Source organism: Eucyclogobius newberryi, unplaced genomic scaffold, assembly GCF_026437365.1.
Source record: "Eucyclogobius newberryi isolate DKJ021-1_F unplaced genomic scaffold, fEucNew1.0.hap1 SCAF_1, whole genome shotgun sequence".
Taxonomy (NCBI): Eukaryota; Metazoa; Chordata; class Actinopteri; order Gobiiformes; family Gobiidae; genus Eucyclogobius; species Eucyclogobius newberryi.
In genome coordinates this window covers 23,419,046-23,439,007 of record NW_027315723.1, presented here as the reverse complement: position 1 = coordinate 23,439,007, position 19,962 = coordinate 23,419,046, and the positions used below count along the sequence as shown (strand labels likewise).

General features: G+C 40.8%; 1 protein-coding gene across 1 annotated transcript in view; it reads right to left on the bottom strand.

Moving 5' to 3' along the window:
• The window catches only part of opn5 (opsin 5), an 85,477-nt gene extending 66,843 nt beyond the window's left edge, over positions 1–18,634 (bottom strand). Inside the window, exons 1-2 of the mRNA XM_072440467.1 lie at positions 18,494–18,634; positions 4,937–5,068 (exon numbers count right to left, since the gene is read on the bottom strand). Of these exons, the coding sequence (XP_072296568.1) occupies positions 4,937–5,057 (121 nt within the window). The 5' untranslated portion in view covers positions 5,058–5,068; positions 18,494–18,634. The remainder of the gene's footprint in view (positions 1–4,936; positions 5,069–18,493) is intronic.
• Positions 18,635–19,962: the final 1,328 nt, after the last annotated feature.

Sequence of the window (19,962 nt, the reverse complement as noted above, 5' to 3'; positions counted from 1 at the left end):
AGAATGCTCTGTCGCCAAAAGTTTTGAGTCGGGATGTTGGTGCAGTCAGGGTGAGAGAGGAGGAGGATCGGAGAGCTCGGGAGGGACGGTGGGGGATGAGGAGGTCAGACAGGTAGGGGGGGGCAAGGTGGTGAAGAGCTTTGAAGGTGAGGAGGAGTATTTTAAAGTTTATGCGCTGCTTGATGGGAGAGAGCGGAGAGAGCGGAGAACGGGAGTGATGTGATCACGGGACCGGGTGTGTGTGAGGAGGCGGGTGTGGGTGAGGAGGCGGGCAGCGGAGTTTTGGACCATTTGGAGTCTGTGGAGGGAATGGGAGGAGATGCCAGTGAGGAGGGAGTTGCAGTAGTCGAGGCGGGAGGAGATGAAGGCATGGATGAGGGATTCAGCAGCGGGGAGGGTGAGGCAGTGTCGGATTTTGGCGATGCGGCGGAGGTGGAAGTATGAAGTCTTGACGATGTGGCTGACATGGGGAGTGAAGGAGAGGGTGGGGTCCATGATGACACCGAGATTGCGTACCAGGGTAGAGGGGGTGATGGTCGAGGTGTCGATGCTGAGTGAAAAGGGACCAGTTTTATTGAGAGTGGATTTGGTGCCAATGAGGAGGAGCTCTGTTTTGTCACTGTTCAGTTTGAGGAAGTTGAGAGTGAGCCATGATTTTATTGTAGAGATGCAGGTTTCGATGTGGCTGAGGGGAGGGTTTTGGGTGGATTTGGTGGTGAGGTTGTACCTCACCACCAAATTGAACTTGTACCAGCAGATGTAGGAAAAGTCGGAGTGCTCTTATTGAAGTTTAAAAGGTGGACATGATATGTGTTCATGCATTGGATGTGTGCGTGTAAGAGTATTTACAGTATTATTTGAAGGACATAACTGCATATGGTCTATCTTCACACAGACTTGTCCTGAAGTATCAAACCGGCTCAGTCAGGTTTAAATTGGATTCATGCTGTAAGATAAAGCTCTTAGTCAATGTTCTTTTTGTCCAATTAAAGTAGATTCTATCATGTTATAGATAGAAGGTGGTGTGGAAATGCCTTGTATTTTACCATGTTGCCTTTGCCAAACGAGCGAGTGACCCTTGAACGAGCAGTGAATGCACTTGTGTTCCTGTGCATATTAATAGGAGTTATGTGCTAATTTATGCATAGCTTTTACACAAAGTAACATGATACTAAAACTAAAGTAAAAGTTTTCATGATAATGTATAATCAAAATTAGGCTATATTATGAAGAGAGCATAATGATGGCTTATAATATTTATATTGATAAAGTGTCCTATTGTTAAATAGTCAACTGGAGCACATTAAATGCAGTATAAAACTTATAGCACATTTAGCAACTATTTCTATATTTTTAAGTAAATGACGGGCGAATAACTGTAAGATACTCACACAATATATGCTATATATTGTTTTTGTCAAGTTATGGCCAGAACTGTGAGGTCCTGTGGCGCAGCTGTTGCACCGGATCTCACGAAGGTAAGACTCTGATACAGACATGTATAAAATGTGTAACACGTCACAACTCAGGGCTCTCATCATACCCTTTGTGTGGATTTTGTAGCTCTCTTGTCATATTAACCTATGTGCAACACTTAATAAATGACTTGTTTCAGGCTCATAATCCTTTTTCACTTTTACATAAAAAATAAACATCCTTACAAGCTCAATATGGGAGATGATCTGAAATGAATTGCACTTGTTGTCAATAGATGTTCTCAGCTTTAATAAATGTGTTTGTGCTAGTCTGTCTGACACTGATGTGGATAATACAGATATACTTAGTGCAGTTGATGACAAATGAGGGCACCTCTCCCCAGCCTCTATCAATGCACCCAAGCCGGGCGTCCGTCTGTCCGTCTGTGAGAGTCAGATTCCTCCTTCACACGGAACTCCTCCAGGTTTCTACTTTTTCCCAAGGAGGTTTTTGTAGTTTTTCCTGACCGAGAAGGAGGGTCTAAGGACGGGGTACTCCTGGGACATCGCTCCTTGCACCTGCTCCCCATCCTCAATCAACGCACCCAAGTCACTCCTCCCCGTGGCACGGCGCACCTCCTCTGCACCTCCTCTGCACCTCCTCTGCACCTCCTCTGCACCTCCTCTGCACCTCCTCTGCACCTCCTCTGCACCTCCTCTGCACCTCCTCTGCACCTCCTCTGCACCTCCTTTGCACCTCCTTTGCACCTCCTCTGCTCCCAATCAGCGCACAGCCGGTCCCATTTAAACCCTCAACCCACCACCTCCCTTTCTCCTCCTCTGCATCCCTCTCATCCTCATCATCTTCTCTACCTTTTCACCACATCTACCACCACCAGTCTCCAGGCCCTGGGGGGACACATCCAATGCAATTAGATTATGGCACGCCCATAATCTCTGTGTCTTCCGCTGGCCAAATAAACTTTGTAATAAATCCTGCTAAACGGTCCTTTCTGTGTTTGTCTGAGTCTCTCCAGGGTGAACTGTCCATCATGTTGTGAAACAAGTAATAGTTGAGTTGAGTTATAGTTGGATCCGGCGCAGACACATTTTCAACATTCTTGTTTTGTGTAATACTTGAGCCACAACTAAGAACTGTACAAACTATTTTACCACATTTCTGCCAGAATTACTAACAATAATATTGTTAAAGAAATTGGAAAAATAATAGTGTAAAAATGAATATTGTCCACCCTTAGTCATATTATTTCCCTTCCACCAAAGTGTTTTATGTCAAAAAAAAACATTTAGACCAGTAAAGGAATCACTGCGTATTTTGAAGTCAAGATTAGGCAAGATTTCATTCTCAGACGTAGCTGGTCCATCATCGGTTAAGTGCTAACACCATTCAGCTTGAAGAGTGATCGACCTGAAAAACCATCTTGTTTTTTGCCGTGCAGTGTTCTGGACCAGTGGGCAATTCGGAAAGTAATAGGCGCCTTGTCCCTCGTCCAAGCGTCCCTCCTTCCTCCACAGCACAATTAAACAATGTGTTTGGCTTTGCAGTGTGCACAGCTCTGTCATTATTGGGTTTGCAGACAGCAGCGACTAACCACCAGCTCAAGTCACATCATCTTATACATGAAAGACTCACTTAAGGACTGGGCTATTACTGCAGCAGGTGCCAGACTCTGCAACTGAACTGCCCAGACTATTTGAGGTCTTGTTGAAAACCACAAGTTTTTTGGGGGCGTTTTGGTTGTTTTAAATGTGCTTTTTAAATAAACTTGACAACACTGCCGCAGGACAGGTTATGATCAGTTATTGGGTGCTGATCTTTTTTTTCCGCTAATGCCTATAAATGAGGAAAAATAATCAGAAATGGGTAATACTCAGATATATTTGCACAGTTACATTTACTTGAGCTACACAGTTACACTTACTTTAAAGTAGGCTATGTTGTCTAAAAACTACACAGAGAAGTAGCATTTCTTCAAGAAGTGAGTAACAGTTCTCTTACTTGCTTTATGCTGACAATATGAAATTATTTGAACATCTGTGTTTCTTGTACCTCTCCCTGACATGTATTTATTTATTTATTTTTCATTTTTGTGTCCATCTATTTTCCGCATTATTACTTGTTTCCAGTTACATTAAGTTACAAACAAACTATAAATCAGAGGTTATGTCCAGACAGTCACTCTTACAGTTACTTTTATTTGAGTTAAGTGCTTTTTCAACTCTCACTTCACCGCCTGAACCAGAGACAGTGGTATAATAATGAGACACATTATGAATGCAAGTTCATGAGCTCAAATACACACTGTACCTTTCCTTTAAATGTATAAATGGCAAATTGGAGGAGGAATTAGCATAATGGATGTATCACTGATTAGCCATACAGCAAAAATGAGCTTCCACCTAGAATTTTTTTTTAATAAAAAGTCAGTTGGGGTAATCTCCTGAACTCTTTGAGAAAATACCGGTAGTGTAAAGGGAAAAGAACGATTACTTTTGTTAATAAAGAAGAATAATTTAATTGTTGTCAGAAAAGATAAAATAATTTGCTTATTGACAGTTAAAAAGCTACTTCTACCATGTAAAACTGACCTGCCCTTCCGCTCAGTTTAAAAGGTTTAAAATGTTCACATGAACCCAATCCACTTGCTATTCTCAGTGCCAAAGCAATCCAGATAATGGAATTGGCCAAAAGTTACTTTTTAAATAAAGTAGTTGTGATATTTGACAAACAACGTGCATGAAGTTTACCCCTAGGGGTCCAGTTCACTGCTCCCTGGAATTTCCTTAATTTTCCCAAGAGAGACCCATGGGAAGTTACAGCAGGGGTTGGACTACATCTCAATCTGTCTATCTTTTTGTAACAAAGACTGAGAATACAGATACCTGCTTTTAAATGTAGTAAAGTAAAAGTAAAAAGTATTCACTGTAAAATGTACTTAGATAAAGTATAGATACCTAAACAAGTACAGTACTTTTACGTTTGTACTTTTACCACCACTGGCCAAAACTTGTCAGTGTCAGCTCAGTGTTGTGTTCGTGAGGCAGCAGCAGCCTTTTTCAAAGAAACCCAAAGCGTGTGCTGTCACCACAGGCTGGAACAGCAGGTGGACATGGCATTAAGAAGGTCAGATAGTTGCCGAGGAGCGAGGTGGTCTGTTAGCTTTTATTCCTGACGTTTAAATCTGACGTTGTGTAGTGAATCATTCGGATTACAATATCTCACAAATACTGTTTTCCTTTTTTTTGAAACAATTGAAATATGAACAATTAAACTATGAAAAAAAAAGATTTATACCGTATATCAGAAAACCAATGAAGACACAACATTAAAGGACACGTACTATGCATTATTGACTTGGGCCCCATCTACAGGCGGCAGAGGGAATTACATAGGAGAGACAACCAATGCCAGCGCTCTAATATGCTAATTCATCCACGCAGTTGTAATGATCGCGATTTGACGCAGAACAGCTCGGAAATGAGAGCCGAGGTGAACTCACCGATGATGCAGACGTAGAAGGCTGCCACTATATCGGCCTCTGGGGAGAGTCTGGAGGCAAAGGGGTCTCCTCTGAGGAGGTAGTGAGGGACGTACGGTTGGTGCCACGTTTCGTTCTCCATCAGAGTGCCACCTACACACAGAAAACACATAATCGTCATCATTTTCTACTGTTCTTAAGAGTGAGAGTTAAAATAATATGATTCTCAGTATTTCCCCCATGGTTTGATGTAATAGTGTGATCGTCACAACTGAGTTAGTGTGGTGAAATGATATGAGTGATAAAATGCACACACATGTATGTGTAAGTAAAGTGTATGCATTATTCATCACCACCACCATGCAATTGTATATTATGCCATCGTTCATTGAGGAGATCACAGAAACATGCCGAGGTGCCACACAGGCAACGGCAACACTGCGTTTAGAGAAATGTAGGACACATTTCCAGCTTATGTAACAAGCTGACCTTAATAATGGAGCACAATACATAAATACATATTGGATATTAGGATTACCTTGTGTGGCATTAAAACAAGCAGTGTATTCTGAGACCTTCTTATTGGAACACCCATTTCAATCATTTAAGCTACATTAGCAGTGGGTTTGTTATTTTGGAACGGTTCAGTCTGTCGTTAGTTTTAACTGACTTCAACCTTTGAAGGAGCAGGTAAACAAACCCCCCCATCCCTCTAAAAGAAACGTTTGGCGTAAATGAGTTTGTCTGCTGCAAGTCACCATATAATTTGTAGAGCGAATGTGTTGTGGATTGCAATTGTGCTTCTCTAAAAAGCCTCTACTATTTTTTTGTAATGGTGATTTCTTTCCTCATCATCGCAGTCAGCCTAGTACTTCGTCCTTCCAACATGAACGGTACTTGTTCCCTTTTGCCTGGCAGTATAGATTTCTAATCAAGCACATGTTCCTTTCTTCACAAAGGTAGAAATAGTATTCAGGCAGAGACATAACTGATGGTGAACTTGCAACTGGTGACGCACATACAGAGGAAAGGCTGGTTGTGCTGCGTGTGTGGCCCTTTCAACCACCAATCAGCACTGTCGCCTCACAGCAAGAAGGTCACAGGTTCAAATCCCAGGCCAAACCGGGGCATCTCTGTGCGGAGTTTGCATGTTCCTCTTTCTGTGTGTGTGGGTGGGTTTCCTCCAGGCTCAAGGGAAGTGGCCCCAGCGCCGCTGAAGAAGACGCACTGCAGACAACACATTTCCTCACATTTCCCTTCAGGCATGTCAGGATTATTAGGTTAATTGATAATCGTGATTATTCAGTTCACAATATAATCGTAAGAAGCAATAGATAATAATTGTGACAGTTTTAGTATTTTTTGTTCAATATTTAGTCAAAAAAATTGACCTGAATGTAAATAACCTTTTTTAATCTGGCTGTTTCAGTCACATGTAACGGTATTTTGTCTTTCAGAAAGATGAATGTGTAAAGCCGGTCACAAACTTGAGGAACAGAAACATGTTAGACCACGAGAATGAAAGAAAATGAAAGATGTCACTGTTGTTTGGTCGGAATCTCAATAATCGTGAATAACCGTTAAATGGTTATGTTTTTTCTCACAATAATCACAACACTTAAATTAAATAAAGCAATAAAGGATAATCGAGTCTGATTATGGAAATAAAATTGGCCATATTAAAGATGATTTTTTTTTTTTTGAGGAATATTCTTGTTCTAAGTGATAGTTTGTTGTTGTCCTTGCCTTCTTTTGAAGAACAGAACAGTATTATTATTAGTCTTTATAGTTGATTGGAGCGATAATTGTAATTCTAATTGTAAATACACAACCCTTTAATAAGAAAGGTAATTTATTGTGAATTAAAAAGAAGCCTGATTCCATATTAGCTCATAAGTAACATATCATATGAATTCAAAACCAGGTAAATACTTGCATTAGGTTTTACAAAATGAAATCAAGCAGCAACGTTTGAAACACATAGACAGTCGATCCCACTAAAATGATGACACGACACAGGTGACAAAGCTGCGGACTGAACAATAGAAATGAGTTTGGATGATGAGGCGGACAGTGTTTTACGAGAGGAGACGATCCGAGTTAATGAGGCGGGCTCTAGAGGGACACTTCACAATGGCAACTGCGTCTGATTGGAGAGGATTAGGAGGCAGCGCACACATTACACTCTGATGTAGGATTTCAACATTGGGAGGTGACAACAATATTGCTCTGGGGAGGCAAGGCAGGTTTAGAGCAGAATTTGGACAGGAAGTACTTCAAAACATATTAAAATCACAATCCAAACAGGTAAGTCAACGAAAGCCCATTCAGTCATAAAAACAGCACTGTTTTCAGCCCGGATTTGTCTAAGTAGAAGCCTGTCTCACCACTTCAGGAAGAGTAAACTCCCTAATGCCCCGATAAATAAACTAACAGAACAAGATTTTGTACTTACCGTAGATTGAAATACAATGTTTTCACAAACAGCCACAGCAGTATTGTTCTTGTCCTGACGCTAATAATAACCCAAAAGAAAATGTGCAAACTATGCCAAAGGCTTAATAAAGAAGTCCAATGCGGTCTATTTAATGTTTTAAATGTTTTATGAAGCTTGGATGATTTTTATGCAAAGCTAAGGACAAAGCTTGATGGACAAATCTCAGGAGCTCAGAGAAAACCTGCTACGACAAACAAAAGAAAAGTCCTGGAGTTTTAAAACACTCAACTTTTCAAAGTACGATGTTGTAATGAGTTTCTTTTCCCTTCTGTCCTTATGTTCACTTCAATTACAAGAGTCACAATATAATGACAATAGTCGGCCAGTCCTGAGCCTGTGCAGACTGCCACCCTTTGGCAATTAATTATGGGCTGCAATTTTACAATAGTCTGAACTCAGGCCAGAACAAAAAGGTACACGTATTGAGAACAAGCATCACAATTTAAGGATTATTCACAATAACAGAGACCATGAGCAAACATCCCGGAAATATTTAATGTTCTTTCAATCCCATTGTCCGTCGCGTTACTGTTCCTCGAGTTTTGTGACCACTTTTATGAGATTAAACATGACATAAACAACCGTTTGTAGTGTACATTAAAAAGACTCATTATTATTATTTAGTTGTGTCTGACCTTAATAATCACAATCATCTTGACATCCTAAGATTAAGAAACTGTGGGCGTACAGTAGGGACTGGCACAGACAACCCTTATTTTATTCTTTACAGTTTTTACAGTAGAATAATCACATATTGCCTTTACGGATTAAAGAAAAAACACTAAGTAAAACAACATTTACCCTATGTGAGCTTGGTGAGTCATAGAACTACTGACAACCTGCAGTAAATGAAGCAGAAAGACAATGTTTTTTCCCGTTTTAAAGACCAACCAATCACAATCTGCCGCCTTCTCCTATTTATTGATCATCTCTAATGTCATTTTTATGTCGATACTCTATCTCTTTTGAGATTCTGCCTCTGACCGCAGCTGTAGAACCATCTGTCTCCTCAGCTGAGTTCCCACTTGACCAGTTTAGTCCAGATTAAACAACTCAGTTGGCGGCCATCTTTAGACCAGATCAATTGACTGTGCGTTCACACTCAGGAGCGAGACTGGGGCAGATTCGGCAATTACACTCCGCTCCCTAACGGACTGTTAGAGAGCGATGTTTAACACTGCACATGTTGGCACTATATTGTTGTGCGCAAGGTCACATGCTGTTTAAATAATAAAGGCGAAACAGAAACAGAGCGGCTGAGCAGAGTGGCTACCGAACGTGAAAGACACTCATGTCTCCAGTCTGTATTGCTAACTTGGTGGACTACTTGTAGTATTCCGTAAAGATGTCTACACAAGCAGAAGGCAGGGGTGAGAGTTCCCGTGCACATGCAGAGCGACCCGCAGCAGTAGACTCAACACGGACACTCAAATGCCGGTCTTGCTCCTGGCTGTTCTACCCGGCGGAGGAAACTCATTTCGACCGCTTGTATCCGCAATCTTGTCCTTTCGGTCACTACCCAAAGCTCATGACCATAGGTGAGGGTAGGAACGTAGATTGACCGGTAAATCAAGAGCTTTGCCTTTCGGCTCAGCTCCCTCTTTACCACAACGGTCCGATGCAGCGACTGCCCGATCCGCCTGTCGATCTCACGCTCCATCCTTCCCTCACTCGTGACCAAGACCCCGAGATACTTGAACTCCTCCACTTGAGCCACTTTTCTGGCAATAAAGGCGATTGAACAAAAACTGTAGAGCGATTAAATTACCTGAAAATGTGAAATGTCTGTAAAATGAATTGTAAAAGTGCAGCCATATCGACTTATATCCTTGCAGTTCATATTTCAATCGCTTTGACATATATTCAAAAGCAACATTTGCAAAACGGCTCGCAATACTCAATATAGAGTTTCAATTTCCCTAAAGAAAACTCTCACTGGTTTCATACTTCACACACATACAGTATGTAAATCCCTGTCGGGTTTATGTGTGACATTCTTTGTTGTTTGATTTTGGCTGCTCACAAATTGTTGTTTTTTGCTGTCATGTTTGAGTTTCTATATTATAGAAGTCCTCATATGTAAACAGGCCTGTAGCATTGGACAAACATAATCAATGAATGAGTGCTGTGTGTTCTGTTCTAAGAAAAAGCCTGAGAACAGCGTGAATGGACCATCTAAAGCCATGTGCAGATATATGTTTGAATCAAGTGATCAAACTACAAAGTTTCAGAAAATATGTAAAAACTATTGTCATTGAAAGTTTACTTTTTCTTTTCTTTTTCATCATCTCTTTTTGTAGCATTTTTTCACTGTAAATAATACACTCAATATTCAAATTTGGCAAATATCAAAATAGAATTCACAATAATATCTAACCAAGGTCATGTTATTTAGGATACTGTCCATTCAAAAAAGTGTTTGTGAAATTATCCCGCATTTAGCTTGTGTCAGTAGCACTAAGTAGTTTCAATATTGTGATATTTTCTGTAAGAATACATCACACTTATCACGGTTAAATCACTTACATACAGTTGAATCGAGTTAAGCTGCAGAAATCTGGACTCTGGATATTTTTCTTGTAAATAACATAAATTGATGCGAAGATTAATGCGATATGGGTTTGCAAAGACTAGTAACCGTAACGAATTTCCATTAAAGAGCAGGGACTTTTATCATTGCTTTGAAGGCTTTGTTGTAGAAGTGCACAAGAATCATCAATAACAAGATTAGCCAGACCATAATCAAGTGACGTTTTAGTGATTTGATGCAAACCACAGGATCCCCTGGGTTTTCTTTAGTGGGCACACTATTGATTCAAGTAGAATTTATTTTTAACACTACAGCCATTACAAACACTTCAATAAATGCAAAGGTTTCTCTTGGTTTCTTGCTGTGTCAAAATTAGCAAGGACGTACAAAGAAAGAAAGAGGATAAAGCAAAGTAGTAAAGTAGTATTAATCTTAGAAGTGTATGTTGCTATAGAAAACCTTGTGAAAAATCTGGGTGAGTAGTTAATCAATAATTGTGATTATTAAGCACACAATATAATCAAAATAATCATAAAAATATATATAATTGCGGGAATGTTAGAAGCAAAAATATGTGAATGTAAAACGCCTTTATATATATCTGTTTTTGACTAACTTACACATTATTATAAGTGTATTATTAACTGTGTCGTATAAGAATTATAAAAAGGATTAAATAAAAGCAAAATAGGAGCAAGCAAGAATGTGTCTGCACTCTTTGGAAGCAGGAAGCATTGGTGATTGTGTCTCAGACCACCCCTGACCTGTGGAGTGCCCCAAGGGTCAGTCCTGGGTCCCCTTCTGTTCAACCTCTACATGCTGCCGTTAGGTCAGTTCATACGCAGTGAAAATGTGTCCTATCACAATTATGCAGACGACACTCAGATCTATGTTTCACTATCGGCAGGTGACTTTGGACCAGTAGATTCACTCTGTCACTGCATCCAACAGATCAGTTTGTGGATGCAAAACAACTTTCTCCAGCTGAACTCAGACAAGACTGAAATCATCGTCTTTGGCCACAGAAACAAAGAGAAAGTGCTAGCGGTCACCTCCAGAGTCTCGCTCTAAAACCTACAAACCAAGTGATAAATCTGGGGGTAATAATGGACTCAGACTTGAACTTTAACAGGCACAGAGAAGAGACTTTAAAGCAGCTCTGCTTGTGTACAAGTCTCTCCATGGCCTGGCACCAAAGTACATCTCAGACATGTTAGTTCCATATGAACCATCTCGGACTCTGAGGACCTCAGGGACCGGCCTCCTGCTGGTGCCAGAGTCAGGACTAAACATGGACCGGCCTCCTGCTGGTGCCAGAGTCAGGACTAAACATGGACCGGCCTCCTGCTGGTGCCAGAGTCAGGACTAAACCTGGGCCGGCCTCCTGCTGGTGCCAGAGTCAGGACTAAACATGGACCGGCCTCCTGCTGGTGCCAGAGTCAGGACTAAACATGGACCGGCCTCCTGCTGGTGCCCAGAGTCAGGACTAAACATGGACCGGCCTCCTGCTGGTGCCCAGAGTTAGGACTAAACATGGGCCGGCCTCCTGCTGGTGCCAGAGTCAGGACTAAACATGGACCGGCCTCCTGCTGGTGCCCAGAGTTAGGACTAAACATGGGCCGGCCTCCTGCTGGTGCCAGAGTCAGGACTAAACATGGGCCGGCCTCCTGCTGGTGCCAGAGTCAGGACTAAACATGGACCGGCCTCCTGCTGGTGCCAGAGTCAGGACTAAACATGGCAAATCTGTGTTTCAGTTTTATGCATCTCAAATCTGGAACAGTCTTCCTGAAGATGTGAAACAAGTTCTACTCTGGAAATGTTAAAAAAAAAAAAAAATCTCTTTTATACTCTTTTATATCTTAAACTGTTTTGTGATTTCTGTCATGCCTGTGTGATTTGAATGCAGGTTTTCTTGTTGTGTGAAGCACTTTGAATTGTCTTGGGTCCAAATTGTGCTCTACAAATAAACTTGCCTTACTTTGCCTTTACTGATAGAGGAATTGTGATATTAGACAAGTTGAATATGAGAAAATCAAGTGTTTACTGTCAATAATTGTGAATAATTGTTAAATCGTGATGTTTCTTCTCACAATAATCATAACACTAGATATTTTAACATCCTTATTCGCTACACCACCAAATAAAAGCTTTGCAGTCTGACTTCGGGCTCGTCAGGCAACAATGTTGGAGAGTTCAAACCAATTTGACTGTGATACTACCAAAACCACTCAGATGAATCATGTGACCGGAAAGAGTAAATAGTCAGTTTGGGGAGCTCAGGGAAGTGTGAAATCGACCTAAGAAACGTGACCGTCAGACTACTCACTCCAATCACAAGATGCCACTTCTGCAAGATGAAAGAGAAAATACACATTAATAATCTACTTCAGGCTTTGTAGGACTCAATTTTCAGCTTCTTGAAAAAGGGTCAATGTAACTGCAGTTCAAGCAGCAACACTTGTATCACTATTTGAGACAAAAGAAAGAAATTGTTGTAAGGGCAGAAATGATTAACAGACTCTAAAACACATAACAAAAGTCCTTTTTACTAACAAAGACAGCAACATTATTAAACCAATAGACTAGTCAGACATATTTTTCATAATACCAAGAAGCCTCCACTCACCATATTTCAACCTTTATATTGTTAAAATTGTAGCCTAAAAACCTCAATCTACAAGATAACTGTTCAACCTGTCAACTAATCAGGAAAAAAAGCCTAACAAATCAAAATATTCAAATGATGTCTGTTAACTTGCAGCTAATAGCAAAAGTCTGCTGTGCTGTATGATTCTGCAATAAAAGAAACGTTTCACTTTATTATTATTTGAACTGATTTTGACTATAATGAAATAAATCACCACTGTCTCTTCTTTCAACAGCTTCAATTCAATTTAGTTTATAGTTGTTACGCCCAAAATCAGCACTGCGGTTGCCTCGAGGGGCGACAGCTGAACTCACATTGTGGCACTTCCAGAGCTCAGAGACTGCGGACTGAACCTACTCTTAAGTAATTCAAGTTTTGAGCCGAGTTAGGTATTGTATCAAACGCTGATCTAAAATGCCAAACTTTAGACCAGAGTTTGTCGTTCGCCTGACAGTTTTAACTGCTCAATCTTCTTCTGAGTGTCACGTGATGGTGCTGTGACGTCCCGATGGTGTTTGGGACAGAGGGCAGCAACAAACGAGGGGCCGTTTCTACTCTGGCACACCTGGGATACTGTCCTGAAGAAGTTTGACAGCAGATGGCGCTGTTGTCCTGCTTCAACCAATAGAAAGACGCTTGAAAAAGCTGTGTAAATCACCTGAAAAGACACTTCACAGCAGCATCATGTGACACTATGAAGACGATTGAGAGTGTGCAGTCGAAACAAACAAACTCTGGTCTGAAAAATTAACCCTTTAAATAAATTCTCAGAAGACTAAAGAAAACTACTACGTACTTTGAGGAGTTATTTTCCTTGTTTACGTTGTACTTTTACTTATGTACAATTTGGCAGCGGTACTTGTACTTGTAATAGGTTCTTTCAATAATGGTTTATGTATTGAAGTCCTTTCAACTGACAACAATCATGTCTTTAGAGTTTAAAAGTGGCCCCACTTTGAGGCATTTTGTGAAGAAAAGAAAAAACACTTTTGTTTATTTATACTGACAGAAAAGATGTGGAACTTTGTGCCAGTTTTCGCTTTCATGGGAATCGGCCCAGTAATTAAAGATCAGAGACAGGAACCATAAACCAGGTCAACAAATCTGCAATCTGCCAGAAAACAACAAATTATACCAGAAAATTCTGGCCTCAGATTTAAAATATAAAGATTATAGAATGATGGCACGTGAACGCAACCCATCTGGTAAATTTTTTTGCCTAACACGTACATCCTGAGATCCATCCCACTGCCACCAGCGTTGAGAGCAGGAAGCACAAAAAAAGGCCACATCAAAGATCATTCCAGTAGCATATTCCACACTGTTCAGCATAGAGCCAAGTGCATTTGATATGCTAACACCAGCTGTGAAGGCACGGCTCCAAATCACACAACTCTGGAGGGGGAAACAAAATACACCAGCAGGAGACGCTTCGTGGACAACAGGGGGCAAATGAAGACTCGGAGAAAACATGAGCATCAAGAGCAAACGGAGAGGGCTGGGTCAGGGTAAAACTCAAGCATTCCCTGTGAACTGCAGCATGTGATATACAGCTGACTGAAGTTTAGGTCTGTGTACCCAGAGGAATGTTAAGAGTTACACATTTCCATATCTGCGTGGGCTCAATCAGTTTGTTGAAAGCGTACAGTTCTCAAGATGACAAATACAGCCGTTCACTTTTAATTAAATGAAATGATCAGATCAGAAAAGGTATATTGTCAATGAACAAAATTCACAATATAGGAACTTGTCTTGGTGGTTCAATGCAACACAAAACAAGAAAACAATGAACAATGAATAAGTAATAACAGTAAGCTATCAGATAACAAAATTAAGATAAAAAATAGGCTTAATATCTACACAAATTTACAGTTATATAGAAATACATATGTAGTGCATATGTAGTGCCTGAGGGGAGTGGCCTCCTGCCTGAGGGGAGTGGCCTCCTGCCTGAGGGGAGTGGCTCAAAAAGTCCATGTCCAGGCTGAGAAGGATCGGCCGTGATCCGACCTGCTCCTCCCAGAGCCCTGGAGACGTACAGGTCCAACAGAGATGGAAGTCTGCAGCCGATCACCTTCTCAGCAGAGCGCACAATGTGCTGTAGTCTCTGTTTGTCCCTGGCTGTGGCTCCAGTGTACCACACGGTGATGGAGGTGAGGATGGACTCAATGATGGCCATGTAGAACTAAACCATCATCTGCGCTGGCAGCTTGGCTTTCCTCAGCTGCCACAGGAAGTACATCCTCTACTGGTCCTTCTTGATGAGGGAGCTGATGGTGAGCTCCCACTCGAGGTCATGGGTGATGGTGGTGCAGAGGAAGCGGAAGGAGTCCACAGTGGTGATGGGGGAGTCTGTGATAGTGAGGGGGAGCTGTGATTTTCCTGAAGTCCACGATCATCTCCACCGCCTTCTGGGCATTGAACTCCACATTTTTACAGCTGCACCAGGACACCAGCCGGTCCACCTCTCTCCTGTAGACAGACTCATCCTCATCAGAGATGAGCCTGATGAGGGCGGTGTCATCTGCAAACTTGATCAGTTTTACAGAGTTGTGGCTGGACATGCAGCAGTTTGTGTACAGGGAGAAGAGCAGAGGAGAAAGTACACAGCGTCACAGTATCTGAGACATTCTTCCCCAGCACTGCCTCCGATCCGATTCTAAATATGTAGAATGTCTGGAATGTCTAGGGTACCAAAACATTGCAGACGTTTATAGACCAATCGAGATATCGTTGATGGTCATATTATGTATTAATGGTAATCAAAAAAGCACTGAAAACAAAAGCCACCCATGATAGAGGTCATGTTGCAATGGTATGTAACAGAGAGGAAAGTAAAAGCTAATATTTCTCCACATAATTGACAAAGCAAATGGGAACTCAAAAACGATATGGGATCAACTAAAGGAAATGACGGGATAGCTCACAAAATAATAATAAAAACCTGGAAATCAAAATAAGTGACAGACTATCAAACAGCCGTCCCGCTGTACTGCGACTTCTGCTGGGTCAACAAGCGACGCACTAAACTAAATGAAGTTCTGAATGTTCCGGAAATATTTGAGAGATGTTTTCCGCATTTGAGAGACACGTGACACAAATCAGCAGCGGATGTTGGACCGGTTTATGCTTGGGGAGTTTTTTTTATGCTCCCCAATTGTCCGAATCCAGACCCTTCTGCATTTGTACATAATGTGGGAGGGACTGGCTGGTCAGGAAATCAAAATCCTTGACAAACCACACTCACCATTGCCCCATGCGACACAAGCACAGTCTACTCAGCTTGGAGAATATGATACTCAAATCTCTGTCTACTGTACAAAGCCCTTCATGGTCTGTATCTCCACCTCTCAGTCAGTTTATCAGCATCAGAAGCATGAGCCACAGCAGACCCAGAGGAGCAGTGAGAGGGGACTGCATTATCCCCTTCAGGACAAGAACATTCTGTCCACGCTGCCTTTGACTGAACCTCACACCCTCAACTATCACAACTGCAAAACTCCTATCACACCTTCAAAATATGGCTCATTACAAACCAGGTCTGTCAACACTAACTCCACTTGCTCTTTCTGCTGCCCCCTGCAGGCCACATGTACTCGTGTGTGTCTTGTGTGTTGTTTTCTGGAGTGTGTATCTGCTCGTGTGTGTGTCTGTTGGTCTGCACCTGGAGGATTGATCTGTCTGTGTCTTATAATGTAAATAGTGTACATATTTCTAACTTCTATTCCCCGCTTTAGGCTGACTGTGACAGCTGTCACTACAGATGTATTTATTATTAATGCATTAATATGCAAGATCCCCGGAAATACAATAAAAGAAAATAAAGATTAGGTGGGTGATACATCGAAATTTAGATCATATTGTGAATGTTGTTTTGAAGATATGCATAATTTATATATGAAGTATATCAATCATTTTTTTTTTTTTTTATATATATATATATATATATATAGTTTAAAAACCTGCTACAGAAAGAGCTGGGTAAAAATGATACAAATAAAAAAGATATCTTGTAAACTTCCAAAAATGCACTTTTATGATTCATTTCACATTTGTCTGATAATTAAAACCTGAAATAAGATGTCCAAAGACACGTTTTAACACCTTCCTCTTGGATTGACATCATTTTGTCTGAGTTATCGGGATACTACTTTTTTGACAATATTGCCCAGAATAGTACTTTTGAATACTTTTTTTTCAAAGTAGAGTTATTTCTGCAGTTTTCTGACTGCAAACAAGTCAACTGAAGTTTGTAATTGACCTGTCTTTGAATATTTGCTGTAGATCTGGAGAGGAAACTGAAGAGGAAATCACACAAGACAAAAACCTGACCGCTCCTGAATCAGAGTGAGACCTCTCCAGGCAGAAAACATCTCTGACAGGCACCCTTGGGACATCACTCTCTCCACATTCATGGGAGAACAACTCGTGATGGAGCACTGGCAGATAAACAAATACAATACAATCAAACTGAGAATCGCTTTTCATAACATAATGTGATAATACAGCTCTTTGGAAGTCCAATCTGAAGGAGGCAACGGAACGGAAAATAAAAGAGATTCATTGGGCAATTTAAAAGGATTGCACTGTGCTTGAACATAAGATAAGACAAGAAAATATGGTGGGTAGGATTTTTCAATTTATGTTTTATAATCAGTATTCAGCAGTGCACATTTCAAACTGTGTGTTAATATTTGAGAGTAAAAGTTATAGGAGTTTATGAAGATATCTGTGTAATCCCTCAGTGGTCCAGGTGGATTTAATCACACAAAAACTGAATTCTGTGGACAAATGTTTTTAGAGTGAATATGCTAAGATCTATACTAAGATCCATCATTTCTGATTCATCCCCTTAGAATTAGACGGATCTAGCTGATGTTGTTGTCGAATTGATTTATATCCATGCTCCTGAACACTTTATCAAGGTTGTGTAAGGTTAGCTACATTTATAAGTTTTTAAGAGTAACAGAAAAATCTCAGTTATAAAACATTAATCTTCAATATCTGCCCAGAACATGGATAAAACGCTATAATTCTAAGGGGACAAATGGTGCAGTGATAAAGGGTTTTTAATCAGCATGTGGTTCAACAGGTGTTTGGTTTATTTGATTATTATTTGTATCACTTGTTATGTGATGAAATTCATATTCAAAAGTCACATTTAATTGTTTGAGTTAATTGAATGAAGTGCCCTTGACTCTTGAAATCCAGTCTACTCTTCATCTGTAATAAAGAAGTAAATTCTAAAGGAAAAATCATGAAAATGCATATAGAGATTAAATAATGAACCCACACACTTGCCTTGTTCACACCAGATGCAGCTGAATACTTTTAAAGTTGATTTAAATCATCTCCTCACAGAAACGCCACACATCACGTTACAACGTGCTCATGACAAGCTCACAATAAGTAACCTCAAGTCCATTTATAAAATGCATTCAGCACCGTTATATCTTCTTAAATGTCATGTATAGCCTATATTTGCCCCTTATTTCATCCCTAAATCAGATGGAAACGCACGCAAACACAATGCCTCACTTGTTGCAAAACACGCGCGTAATCTTGAGGCGCCGCAATTACAAGCAATAACTCAACAAAATCACAACATTCCAAAACAACTTATCACTGTCCTTATCCACACCGAGTTATTAGACATAGACAAGAAAAAGTCTCCCAAGAAAACAACGAAAAGATGCATTTGAGTTTTTGTCAGATTTGCGCAAAGGAACTCAAAATGTTGACTTGAATGTGTAAGTTTAATGTCCTTATAAAGCATGTCGTGTGCAGTCTTATTGTTTTAGTGCAGAAGGGTCACAATCGCAGCCGCGCAGTAAGAGAAGTTTCATCAAATTGGAATAATCCACTGGAAGTATCCAAATGCCAAGAAGACGCGTGTGAACTTACCTGCGGATCATCGGGCTGCGGTCATTCTAAAAGCGCGTTCTCTCCGGTCCTCGCGACTCCGTAAGTGGCGGAACACGTCTGTCAAATGCCGTCCCGGAACAGTGAAGACGCTGGTGAAGTTTAGTGTGAAGTGTTAGTCCGGTTTGGGCTCGTGTCTTGCGCGGATGTGTTCCGGTGTTTGGCGGAGAGCAGCCGCAGGTTTGCTCCGCGCCGCCGCATATTTATACACACTCACGTTAGTGCGCGTGCAGTCAACACGGTGCGCATCCGGGTGACCCTTTCAGAGTAAAGTCCATCCTCGTAATACAGACATACGAATGATGTGTGTCTGTGTGTGCGAACGTGTGGATTTAGATTGTGTTACTTTACAATGATGGCTCCAAACTAACTAACTGACCCTTGCTATTTCAATACAGCTTTTTCTGAAGCTCCATTTCCTTTTTTTGCCATGTTGCTCAGATGTCTTAATGTTAATGGTTTCTTTTTGAGGTTTTGTAGCAAGGCGCAGCTATCAGGGTCATTTAAAAGTATGTGGGCTACAATAAGTTTGAAAAGTCTTTCAAAGCCGGAGATTGGGGTCATTGCAGAAGTGAAGTCTTCAACTTCAAAATGTCAGAAAAGAAAAGGAAAAACCTGCAGCATGAATGGATAGAAATTAAGGTTTTGTGATTTATGAATTCAATACAAAGCCATCACAGTAGTACCCTTTGCCTAATCATATTGGATGATTTGATTAATCAGCTCTTTTATAACAAATTGTTGAAAGTCTATATTCGAGATTGTGTTTGGTGCCTTCATGAACACTTTGGAAAGAGGTCCCTCTCACTTTTGTTTATCTTGATATGCTAGAAAGACAAAATGCTGACATGATTAATAATGAATTAGTAAATGAATTAAATAATTAATTCATTAACTAACTAACCAATCTTGATCAAATCCACACTTAGCCTAAAACTGACTAATAACTCATGTTTCACAGCTACTATGCACATCTCGAAGAATTTGCAGTTACTATTATTTCATAATGCAGATCTTAAATTGTTTGGTAATCCATGTAGGTTGTTGCAAAAGCTGCTTATCCAAGACCATCACACGTGCAAGCAATCATGCAATCCCCCTGCTCTCAACAAGCCTCCAGTGACCTGTAATCATCATTACGAGTGAGCAGGTGAGAGAGAGAGACAAATAGAGAGAGATGATTAGATTACATTATCCTGTATTGTCTCCATAGGGAAATTTGTCCACTGCATTTGACCCATCCTTCAACCACCGTCAGGAACAGCACCCGGGGACCCATCTCCAGATCTACTCTTGGCTACCTAGACTTTGCTACTCTAGGCTATCTTTTGGTTAGAGGAAACCCACCGGACACAGAGAGAAACCCCGCACAGAAAGGCCAAGACCTTGTTGTGAGGAGAGAGTGATAGCCACTTTGTCCCTATGTCGGGACAGAGAGAGAGAGAGACAGA